The following is a 12,747-nucleotide window of genomic DNA, read 5'->3' as shown; positions in this document are numbered from 1 at the left end:
CACAGGCGTTTTTGCACCTGCATACACGTTTTGTTTCATTTTGTTAGAATGTGCTGTTCAAAGTTTTGTGTTGTTTATGTGATCCATATATGTGGGGTTAGTGACTGCCTCCATTTTTGATCTCGCACTCCTCCCATTCTGCCCTGTGTGATTTTAATTAGTTTAATGCTGGATCCTACCATCCCCAGGTATATGTAGGCTTAGTCCCAGTTCTGGGTGTATGTGCAGAGTATGTTCCCACCACATAGAGGTCGCCTTGTTGTGGCAGGTGGGCTCACACAATTTTAGCAAAATGTGCACTAAGAACCTCCCTACTGTAAGTAGATTTACCAGTAATGCATATTTATTTATATTTAGTGGCTTAGGCGGCATTAGTGTTCGCAGTGTGCTGTCGCCATTTTCTTGTGTGCTATATATATATATATATATATATATATATATATATATATAACTCACTCTCTATCTCTTTCTCTCTCTCTCTCTCTCTATATATATATATATATATATATATCTGTCTCTCTGTATATAACTATCTCTATCTGCCTCTCTCTGTCTCTCTCTCTATATATGTATATATATATATATACATATATACAACTGTCTCTCCCTGCCGCTCTCTCTATTACTGTCTCTTTTAATCTCTATGTGACTGTCTCTCTCAATATATAATTGTCTCTCAATATATAACTGTCTCTTTCTGCCTCTCTATTACTGTCTCTCTCTCTCTCTCTATATATATGTATATATATATATATATATATATATATATATAAAACTTTTTCTCTCTGTATATAACTGCTTCTCTCTATATATAACCGTCTCTATACATTACTGTCTCTCTATGACTGTCTATACAGCTTATCATGAATCTTCCAGCAGGTACATAGGACACGTCTCGGGTGACATCTTGTGGCCTCCTCTAGATCTTCGGGTTAAGGAGCATTTCCAACCTAAAATACAGTTCCACCAATATCTGACAAGACGTCTGTCCAGAAAGTAAGCCCAACGTAATGAAGAGAGCACATGACAAGGTGGTTTGGGCATAGCTATATTTATATGCTAGTTCAAATGGGGTTAAATGGTTAAGTCAGAAGGGGTTTGGCTCAGGGGTGGATCTTCAAGTTAGGGGAGGCGCATGGTACGTGTAAGCCCTGGTGGGATAGAGGCAGCCCTCTTTCCCGCCAGACAACAGGAGAAGAAAGTTTGTGCAGGTAGTGTAGTGTGCTTACCTGCATGATGGCCAGTGCGATGGAGTCCATGATATCCCGAATCCGTGATGCGGCACTTCTGCATGGTCCTGGATGGCTGGAGCAACTATTTGCAGGGGCTCTGCCTTCTTTAGCAGCTGCTAACCCCACAGGAGGGGAGGGCCTCAGGAGCCGGCATTCCAGACCTCTGGAAAGGCTTTCTCCTGAGGTATCTCCTCGGTCCCGTCGATGTGATATCGGTGGTTATGTTACATACCGAGCAGCAATTTAAACCTTGCCCCATCATCCGACCCGCTCAGTATATTTCAGGTCCTCAGTAGTTGATTAATCCTTAAAGGAACAGCCCAGGCAAAACTGATACACTGCGTTATGTCTAGTGCAGGACCTGAGGGGGGCGGAGCATGACACAGAAATTCAAAGAATGGCAAAAAGAAAATCCCTGTGTCATGCTCCGCCCCCTCCGGTCCTGCACTAGGCATAACACAGTTCCTTTAATAGAACCATAAGAAGATAATAATCACTGTCCTTACATTTCACTTGTTTCTCACTTAAATATATTGTTTTTTGTGCCTAAATGTTATACTCTTATGTCCCCTGCACATTTCTATAGTAACCCCCACTTTATATTCTCCGCTATATCTGATTCCCTTCAAATATCTCTACACAGATCGGAGTCCAGCCTGGATATATAGAAATCGTCTTTATTTCACTGTATTAAGATGTCGGTCCCAAAAAGTCTCTTGCCGGTTGGAATGTTTTTTTTTCTTTTTTGTTTTTTATCTAGAACATGAAACAAAAGAGGCAAAAAGTCAATTTTGGGTTTTGAAAATTCAAAAAATGTAATTAGAAAAGAAATGCCCTCAATATTGCGGAATAGAAATTCATGATATATTAGATCATTTTAAGACTTTTTGTTTCATAATTTCAAAATCCCTCATGGCCTAGGGCAGTGAAAGGGTCAATAGTAAATACAGGTTGTTCCTGGGAGTATTGTCCCCCCAAAAAGCCCCTAGTAAATGGGGCCCTTAAAAATTTATCAACCCTAAAACCAGCCCTGATTAGATCGTTCTGCCATCCCACAATATCTTAACTCACTCCAAAAATTAGGGTGACAGCACACCAAAATCATAGGACTCCATAAAAAAAATCATAATAGCCTCACTTCCCACTCTGCCAAATATACTAAACCTTGATTATAGCTTTCAGGTCCAAAATTATGTGCAGATTTATTATAATATATATCTTTATAATTTTGACTGCCTGCAGCCACCACTAGGGGGAGTTAACTATATTTGGATTTATGCCGCTAGCATTGGATTCAATGGGAGCTGTATAAATCTGTCTGCAGTGAGCTCCCCCTAGTGGTGGCTGCAGGTTGTCACCATCATAGTGTCACGGTAAGCAGGGAAGAAGCTCAGTTTCTAAACCGAATAATAGCTCTGTAGCAGTTGCATGCCCCCTCTATTGTGGGTACCCCACAGTATGATACTATACAACCCCCTAAAACTTCACATCGGCTAAATACACAGTTCTTATATTCTGGTTTGGAGGAGCTGTACATAAAAAGTTATTCCTTCATATATTGTGATCTAAATACAAAGCATGACAGAAGTTAGTTTATAGGCTGGATAGAGCATGCCCTGATGTGGTTCATTATGGGAGATTTTGGCCCAAAATCAACCGAAACAACATATTCCACAATGCAATACATCAAGAGAATCAGAGACTCTCTTTCTAGAAGCTGATGGAGATGTTTTTGTCAAAATGGTGCTCTTAATGTTGGATTCTGCAGCTTCGGATGTGAATGGAGAAAATTAAATGATAACTAATTAGTAATAATTTGAGGTCAGTGTCCCTTTAAAACAAATATGTCGGCTTGTACAGTATTTTGATCCATAATAGTCCATAAAATCCATAAAAGTGGAAGCAATGACAATAAATGAGCCATCTCTTACCTCTATTCCTTCAGAAATGCCACACGGATTGATAAACAGGCTGCAAAGTGTTTGAATTTTGTCAGGTCGTCGGGTTTCGCGTGGCCGGATTTAGCTGTAACAGATGTGACCGGTTATATAAGAAATGACAGAAAACAATCAATGAACAAAGCACAATAATCATGTAAACCGGGGGCGGAGGTATAGAGGGTGGAGCGGCTCTAATCCCAGGCCTGGTATGTGATAGCCTAAAGAGAGGTTAAGAGTGGCCTGATTATCTAGGAAACCCCAATGATGATGCCCCAACTGTCTATCCACATGACCCAATAATAAATAACGCCCCATAACAGTGCCAATGATATTCTTCCTGGACATGCGCCATCCCCATGCCCTCCTTAAAATTGCCATCCATATACCCCCTTAAGAATGTTTTCCACATGACCCCCATATTACTATGATCCACATTGTCTCATATGTTGGCCAGCTCTCTACTTTAAACAAAGGCAAACCCAATATTTTTAAGAGAGGATACCCAACCGCATTGGTGTAACTGGTATTCCTGGATGGGATGGTAAAGAGGTAAAACTAAATGGTCTGGGACCGGAAAAGGTATCTATACTGTAGTCTAAATTCTTTACATGGGTCAGAGCCTTTCCTTTATAATACAAAGCTTAAGTTCTCCTTCTTCCCTACACACAGTTATAAAGTTACATTTTCTCTGCCTGTAGACACCACTAGAGGGAGCTCACAACATATGGATTTATACAGCGCCTTTTGATCGCTATAATAAATCCTTCTGCAGTCAGCCCTCTCTAGTGGCAGCAGCATGAATATTTCTAATTTAACTCGGCTTCTCATGAATGGCTCGGAGTGCACCCTGCTCTGTATGACATGGAGCAGTGTATATATGAAGGATGTGCGGCCGAGCAGGAGAGTATACCCATGGAGCTGTGTATTGTACACACTGAACTGTAGACTGAAGGAAAAGTGGAGCAAGGGCCACCGTTTGAGCATCCGAGGACTGTATGACAATTTCCCACCAATGGTGTTTGGTCAACCCTTGTTTTTTTTAATCATAAGATATATACCTAGATACAAGCACAGAGGATTTAAGATTTTTTTTTTACCTATGATACCTCTGTGCTGACTGTGATAATCAGAAAGTTCAGGTGTATTCAGATATTACTCATCTTTGCTGCAATCAAACCTATGACTCACGGGGGGCGCATTAAATATCATCAGTTACAGGGAAAAAACCTAAACAGTGATAACAACACCTATTTTAGCGGAAAAAAAGGAGTAAGGGAAATTTTGGGGTTTTTGCCTCCTCGGTTTCCAAACTTTTTTATTTTTAAGGTTATGTAGCTATTTAAAGAGGCTCTGTCACCAGATTTTGCAACCCCTATCTGCTATTGCAGCAGATAGGCGCTGCAATGTAGATTACAGTAACGTTTTTATTTTTAAAAAACGAGCATTTTTGGCCAAGTTATGACCATTTTTGTAGTTATGCAAATGAGGCTTGCAAAAGTCCAAGTGGGTGTGTTTAAAAGTACAAGTCCAAGTGGGTGTGTATTATGTGCGTACATCGGGGCGTTTTTAATACTTTCACTAGCTGGGCGCTCTGATGAGAAGTAACATCCTCTTCTCTTCAGAACGCCCAGCTTGTGACAGTGCAGACCTGTGACGTCACTCACAGGTCCTGCATCGTGACGGCCACATCGGCACCAGAGGCTACAGCTGATTCTGCAGCAGCATCAGCGTTTGCAGGTAAGATCGACTTACCTGCAAACGCTGATGCTGCTGCAGAATCAGCTGTAGCCTCTGGTGCCGATGTGGCCGTCACGATGCAGGACCTGTGAGTGACGTCACAGGTCTGCACTGTCACAAGCTGGGCGTTCTGAAGAGAAGAGGATGTTACTTCTCATCAGAGCGCCCAGCTAGTGAAAGTATTAAAAACGCCCCGATGTACGCACATAATACACACCCACTTGGACTTGTACTTTTAAACACACCAACTTGGACTTTTGCAAGCCTCATTTGCATAACTACAAAAATGGTCATAACTTGGCCAAAAATGCTCGTTTTTTTAAAATAAAAACGTTACTGTAATCTACATTGCAGCGCCTATCTGCTGCAATAGCAGATAGGGGTTGCAAAATCTGGTGACAGAGCCTCTTTAAGACTTTGTTTTTTCCAAGTTGAGTTGTACATTTTTGAGGATTATTTTATGTGCTTATATGGTAGATTTGAACTTATATGATTTTTTTTATAATGGCGGAATTCATAAAGAAAAGTAATCTCAGCATAGTTTTTTGTTTTGTTTTGGTTTTTTACCTGCGTGTGCTATTCGTGATAATAAATGCCATAACTTTATTGTATACTATCAGTACGGAGATATCTATGTTTATATTATTACTGTTTATTGACTTTTATTTAATATAAAATGAAGTGTTTATTGTATTTTTTTCCTTTTGTGTTATTTTTTGCAATAAAAAACCTTTATTTTTTTAAAATATTTTTATGGGACTTTGAAAAAAATTTGTAATTATGATATAATGTCATAAATCTATTTGACATTACATTCTTGCCTTTGCATTTAAAACCTAAGGTATGGCTTAATAGACACTAATACTGGATAGTCCTGGGGGCTTTAGTCAGGCTCTAGGCTGCCAATACAAAACCGTCATCCTCAGCGATCACAATGTCTGGGGAGATAACAAAGGTAATCAGTACTGATCATAGTTCTTAAATTATTAAATGACCAGGATCATCATTTTCCCCAATCCTGGCCATTAGTGAGGGAGTGTAGCTGTTAATCATGGATTTTGCATTGCTGCATGTGGGCTGTCATGTGGACATTTCTACCTTAGTGGGCTGCAGAGACATAGCAGCATGGGTTCAAACTCCTGCTGATGCTGCATTGATTGAGCTGCAGTCCCCGTTGGAACTGTCCAGAAATTCCTGACATTAAAAAGCTCCAACAAAATTCCCACATGAAATATTTGGTTCTTTTCCATGAATTTTCCTTAGTTTAATAAATAAATATATATATATGTAGAGGACTCAGACACTTACAGAAGAGGACCAAGAAGATTTTATGCTCCTTTGTATTCCCGACCCAAGTCAGCAGGGAATCCCCCAGAGGTTCGTGAAATCTCATCTCCATTGCATGCTCATCACCTGTGAAATACCCAACAATCCATAAGAAGAGGACGGAATATTAAATGCGCTCAGGACTGTAATATAGTCCCTACCTTTGGCATATTGAAGTCGTCTATTTTCTATCTTCAGAGCTGTACTTGTCCTGCAATGTCATTAAATTAGATGTAATATTTTCCACTTACAAATCAAAATTCCAAATTGTGTAAAATTTCCCATACATTCCATTCAATTTTAGAATTATTATCTCATCTCCCCTGGTGATGACTGTGTCTAAGATAGGAACATGTTACAATATAAACATTGTCCATGTGTAGGTCTTGATGTAGGTCAAGCCTTGGAAGGTGTTGGGACCCCTTTAACTATGGTGGGAGTCTCAGGGAAGCGTCCTATATAGGTTTGTTACAGAGATAGCTCCATAATTGAATCAAAATATAACTATCTTCCTGTTTCAGTCCTTCTCCTTAACCCTGGATCAGGACTTCACTTTTTCCCACAAAATTGGCACCGCTGTGCGGTCTGTTTAGTGCCACCAATTGGAACCACTGTGGGGCTCTAAAGAACTGCTGATCCCAGGACAGAGACATATTCTAGACATTGTTTAGGTGTCACCCTGTTACAATTCTTGTCTAAACCAGTGAATTAAGTTGGGACTAAGGGGTTGCAAGAAGCTGGCTCAGCTTTGACCCCACTATAGGTCCCATGAGGTTTCTCACTTCTATAGCAGGTACACTACTGCTGAATTCTAAGGATTTTTTTCTTACCAGTTGCCATCTGTGACTGTCACCTCCCCATTGTTCACAGTAAATTGTATTTCATTTGGAAAATTTACATCACCATCTGGAATATTGGAGGCAACAGCAGCAAGCTTCCATGAACCGGCAATCTGATGGGTGAGAAAAATAGACCAGCAATATAAATGATAGCATACAGCTTATAAAGATTTTTTCACTTTTCTACATGATCTGTAAGGGCAGGTAATCATCTGCAGCGTCAAGTAAACCCTTCTGCATGGTAAACTGGAGGAGTGTCTCAGAGTAATGTAATAAGCTGTCAGCTATATTGCTTTATACTGGTCACAAGGTATTCAGGCAGCACACTCCCTCTTTTATAGACCATTTTTGAAGGTGCACGTTTCCAGAACGTTTGACTGCTTCCCCAACAGTAATTTGTAATAGGATTGGAGTGCTGTCCTATTTCTTTACCTATTCTATATTGATTCATATTGAAACCCAAGTTAGAGAAGAAGCCGGCTACTTCCTTTCTCGCTGATGTCATCATATAACTACACTTTCTACTACAGCATTCCTTGTTTTTAACTTACATACACAAAAGCTTATATCCTTATAGGTTATCATAATTGTGTTCTATCTTATAAATAGTATGATCTATCTGACAGATCCCTGATGGTGATTACTCACTGTGGTAAGGCAAAGACTGGCGAGGTAGAGAGGAGCTCTGGGTGACCAGGTGACAGAAACATTAGCCCCTTAAACACTAATATGGCTGACAATAGTAGATGTCAGGCAGCTAGTTCCTGTCCTACAACTAAGGGCAAAAGAAGCGTGGAGAAGAAAGAGCTGGGTGTACAAGAGAAGGACTGGACGCAGTCAAGTGTTCATATTGGATGGAGGGACACTTTCATATTTACTAGTTTTGTGTCTGTGATCCAAGTTAATGCAATAGATGATTATACTCAGAGTCCCATACTCTGAGGTGCCTAGGCATATGCCATGGTTGGCCTGGTGAGAAGCCCACCACATGCCCAGGACAAAGCTTCATTATAACAATATTACCTTTTCCACATCTAGAGTATGAACTTCAGCAGGCATCTCCGAGCACAAATATGCTGAAAAATATAATAAGGGCATTCATAATACCTGATAACTCTCTGTGTCTAAGTCATCAATGATGTAGTCAGATAACTGTTAGCACATAAGATTTATGTATTGCCCTCAACCCTGCCCCATAGAGGAGAGTGGGCTCTATAGCAAGAGCAAAATTGGGTCCCCTCATTCTGCTGATTCATTTCACCGTGCTCTCCATGTAACCTGACAATGTGGGGCTCGTTGACTCCTCCGACCCATCTCTTGCAGAAGCAAAGGGACTTATGAATGCCTTCTTCTGCCTTAATTCGCTAATTTGGAGTTGCCTATGAAGAGGGAGTTTTGTGTAGGGTCACACTATCCATGGAGAAGAAGTATGGGGTAATCTGATTTGGGCACCCTTCCTTCATGGATCCCATGGCAGCCTCCTAGATTCCCTCAATAGTATTTACGTTCTTAGTCCTTCCCTGATTTATCGCACACTCTAAGCTGATTCTCTATGGCTAAATCCCCAAAATCCGATACTCACATGCAGGTTGGCGAATCAAAATTTTGTTATGGTTCCGACAAGTGGCATACTTCAAAAACTGACTAATGTCACCTATAGAAGGAAAATGTTTTGCACGACCTGTAATAGAAAGATATATGGAGCGTTTAAAGAAACTGGAGACAATATACAGTGGATATAAAAAGTCTACACACCCCTGTTAAAATGCCAGGTTTTTGTCATGTTACGAAATCAGTACAAGAAGAATAATTTCAGAACTTTTTCCACCATTAACGATATCATTTAAGGGGAGAAAATAAAAAGAACAAAACTACAATAATGTGGTTGCATAAGTGTGAACACCCTCTTATAATTTGGGATGTGGCTGTGTTCAGAATTAGACAATCACATTTAAACTCATGTTAAATAGTAGTCAGTACACAGCTGCCATTATTTAAGGTGATTCTGAGTAACCCCATATAAAGTTCAGCTGTTGTATTAGGATTTTCCTGACATTTTCTTTGTTGCATGTGACAGCAAAAGCCATCGTCCGTAAAGAGTGTACAACACATCAAAGGGATCTGATTGTTAAAAGGCATCAGTCAGGAGAAGGGTACCAAAGAATTTCCAAGGCATTGGATATACCATGGAACACAGTGAAGGCGGTCATCAAGAAGTAGATTACATTTGGCACAACAGTGACATTACCAAGAACTGGATGTCCCAAACAGACAAGATGAAAATTGGTCTGGAAGGCTATCAAGGGGCCACAGCAACATTAAATGAGCTGCAGGACTTTTTGACAGGTACTGGTTGTGTAGTGCATGTGACAACAATCTCCCGCATTCTTCATATGTCTGGGCTGGGGGGTAGGGTGGCAAGACAGAAGCCTTTTCTAATAAAGAAAAACATCAAAGCCCAGGTATGTTTTGCAAAGACCTACATCAAGTCTGCCAGAAGCATGTGGGAAAACGTGTTATGGTCTGATGAGACCAAGATTTAACTTTCTGGCCATAATTGCAAAAGGTTTGTTTGTCGCAAAGCCAACATTGCACATCACCAAAAGAACACCATCCCCACAGTGAAGCACGGTGTAGGCTGCATTATGAAGCACGGTGGAGGCAGCATTATGGAGCATGGTGGAGGCAGCATTATGGAGCATGGTGGAGGCAGCATTATGGAGCATGATGGAGGCAGCATTATGGAGCACGGGGGAGGCAGCATTATGGAGCACGATGGAGGCAGCATTATGGAGCATGATGGAGGCAGCATTATGGAGCATGGTGGAGGCAGCATTATGGAGCACGGTGGAGGCAGCATTATGGAGCACGATGGAGGCAGCATTATGGAGCATGATGGAGGCAGTATTATGGAGCACGGTGGAGGCAGCATTATGGAGCAGGGTGGAGGCAGCATTATGGAGCACGGTGGAGGCAGCATTATGGAGCATGGTGGGGGTAGCATTATGGAGCATGGTGGGGGGCAGCATTATGGAGCATGGTGGATGCAGCATTATGGAGCATGGTGGAGGCAGCATTATGGAGCATGGTGGAGGCAGCATTATGGAGCATGGTGGAGGCAGCATTATGGAGCATGGTGGGGGCAGCATTATGGAGCATGGTGGAGGCAGCATTATGGAGCATGGTGGAGGCAGCATTATGGAGCACGGTGGAGGCAGCATTATGGAGCACGATGGAGGCAGCATTATGGAGCATGATGGAGGCAGCATTATGGAGCACGGTGGAGGCAGCATTATGGAGCAGGGTGGAGGCAGCATTATGGAGCACGGTGGAGGCAGCATTATGGAGCATGGTGGGGGTAGCATTATGGAGCATGGTGGGGGGCAGCATTATGGAGCATGGTGGATGCAGCATTATGGAGCATGGTGGAGGCAGCATTATGGAGCATGGTGGAGGCAGCATTATGGAGCATGGTGGAGGCAGCATTATGGAGCATGGTGGGGGCAGCATTATGGAGCATGGTGGAGGCAGCATTATGGAGCATGGTGGGGGGCAGCATTATGGAGCATGGTGGAGGCAGCATTATGGAGCATGCTGTAGGCAGCATTATGGAGCATGGTGGAGGCAGCATTATGGAGCATGGTGGAGGCAGCATTATGGAGCATGGTGGAGGCAGCATTATGGAGCATGGTGGAGGCAGCATTATGGAGCATGGTGGGGGGCAGCATTATAGAGCATGGTGGAGGCAGCATTATGGAGCATGCTGTAGGCAGCATTATGGAGCATGGTGGAGGCAGCATTATGGAGCATGGTGGAGGCAGCATTATGGAGCATGGTGGAGGCAGCATTATGGAGCATGGTGGAGGCAGCATTATGGAGCATGGTGGGGAGCAGCATTATGGAGCATGGTGGAGGCAGCATTATGGAGCATGCTGTAGGCAGCATTATGGAGCATGGTGGAGGCAGCATTATGGAGCATGGTGGAGGCAGCATTATGGAGCATGGTGGAGGCAGCATTATGGAGCATGGTGGAGGCAGCATTATGGAGCATGGTGGAGGCAGCATTATGGAGCACGGTGGAGGCAGCATTATGGAGCAGGGTGGAGGCAGCATTATGGAGCATGGTGGAGGCAGCATTATGGAGCACGGTGGAGGCAGCATTATGGAGCACGATGGAGGCAGCATTATGGAGCATTGTGGAGGCAGCATTATGGAGCACGGTGGAGGCAGCATTATGGAGCAGGGTGGAGGCAGCATTATGGAGCACGGTGGAGGCAGCATTATGGAGCATGGTGGGGGTAGCATTATGGAGCATGGTGGGGGGCAGCATTATGGAGCATGGTGGATGCAGCATTATGGAGCATGGTGGAGGCAGCATTATGGAGCATGGTGGAGGCAGCATTATGGAGCATGGTGGAGGCAGCATTATGGAGCATGGTGGGGGCAGCATTATGGAGCATGGTGGAGGCAGCATTATGGAGCATGGTGGGGGGCAGCATTATGGAGCATGGTGGAGGCAGCATTATGGAGCATGCTGTAGGCAGCATTATGGAGCATGGTGGAGGCAGCATTATGGAGCATGGTGGAGGCAGCATTATGGAGCATGGTGGAGGCAGCATTATGGAGCATGGTGGAGGCAGCATTATGGAGCATGGTGGGGGGCAGCATTATGGAGCATGGTGGAGGCAGCATTATGGAGCATGCTGTAGGCAGCATTATGGAGCATGGTGGAGGCAGCATTATGGAGCATGGTGGAGGCAGCATTATGGAGCATGGTGGAGGCAGCATTATGGAGCATGGTGGAGGCAGCATTATGGAGCATGGTGGAGGCAGCATTATGGAGCATGGTGGAGGCAGCATTATGGAGCATGGTGGAGGCAGCATTATGGAGCATGGTGGAGGCAGCATTATGGAGCATGGTGGAGGCAGCATTATGGAGCATGGTGGGGGGCAGCATTATGGAGCATGGTGGATGCAGCATTATGGAGCATGGTGGAGGCAGCATTATGGAGCATGGTGGAGGCAGCATTATGGAGCATGGTGGAGGCAGCATTATGGAGCATGGTGGGGGGTTTTAATTGATATGATAATATTGAGCTGGAGTAAAGGGGCAGGAAGTTTTGTCATAAGGAAATCCAACCTAAGTTGACATAGTAATTAGATAACATTCTAAGTTTTAGAATACTACCAGATCTTCTCAAATATAGAGGCCCAGGTCTTATAGAAACAAGTATTAGATATGGATTAAGGTGCAGCTTTTTGTGTTGTCCAAAAAAAATGTTCTCTAAAACGAAAGATTGTATTGAGGGACACTTGCCAAAGAACAAACATTACATTAAAAATTGTTATGTCAATGGTTTAAATTATGCTATCAGTAGGGCCCAGGCAATCTGTAGTGTGCCCCAAAACCTTTAGAATTAGTACAAAAATATAACTACTATAATTCTGCCCCCTATGTACAAGAATATAACTACTATAATACTGCCTCCTACATACAAGAATATAACTACTATAATACTGCCCCTATATACAAGAATATAACTACTATAATACTGCTCCTATATACAAGAATATAACTACTATAATACTGCCCCCTATGTACAAGAATACAACTACTGTAATAATGCCCCCTATAGACAAAAAGATGTGAACAATTAGTGGAATGGAAATGCT

At 42.7% G+C, this 12,747-nt stretch overlaps 1 protein-coding gene across 1 annotated transcript in view; it reads right to left on the bottom strand.

Moving 5' to 3' along the window:
- Positions 1–1,895: 1,895 nt before the first annotated feature.
- Positions 1,896–12,747, bottom strand: part of LOC142659864 (uncharacterized) — a 30,586-nt gene continuing 19,734 nt past the window's right edge. Inside the window, exons 15-21 of the mRNA XM_075836402.1 lie at positions 8,657–8,755; positions 8,098–8,150; positions 7,066–7,187; positions 6,397–6,446; positions 6,218–6,322; positions 3,164–3,257; positions 1,896–1,988 (exon numbers count right to left, since the gene is read on the bottom strand). Of these exons, the coding sequence (XP_075692517.1) occupies positions 3,166–3,257; positions 6,218–6,322; positions 6,397–6,446; positions 7,066–7,187; positions 8,098–8,150; positions 8,657–8,755 (521 nt within the window). The 3' untranslated portion in view covers positions 1,896–1,988; positions 3,164–3,165. The remainder of the gene's footprint in view (positions 1,989–3,163; positions 3,258–6,217; positions 6,323–6,396; positions 6,447–7,065; positions 7,188–8,097; positions 8,151–8,656; positions 8,756–12,747) is intronic.

This window comes from Rhinoderma darwinii, chromosome 8, assembly GCF_050947455.1.
Source record: "Rhinoderma darwinii isolate aRhiDar2 chromosome 8, aRhiDar2.hap1, whole genome shotgun sequence".
NCBI lineage: Eukaryota > Metazoa > Chordata > Amphibia > Anura > Rhinodermatidae > Rhinoderma > Rhinoderma darwinii.
This window is presented reverse-complemented; position numbering and strand designations above follow the sequence as displayed.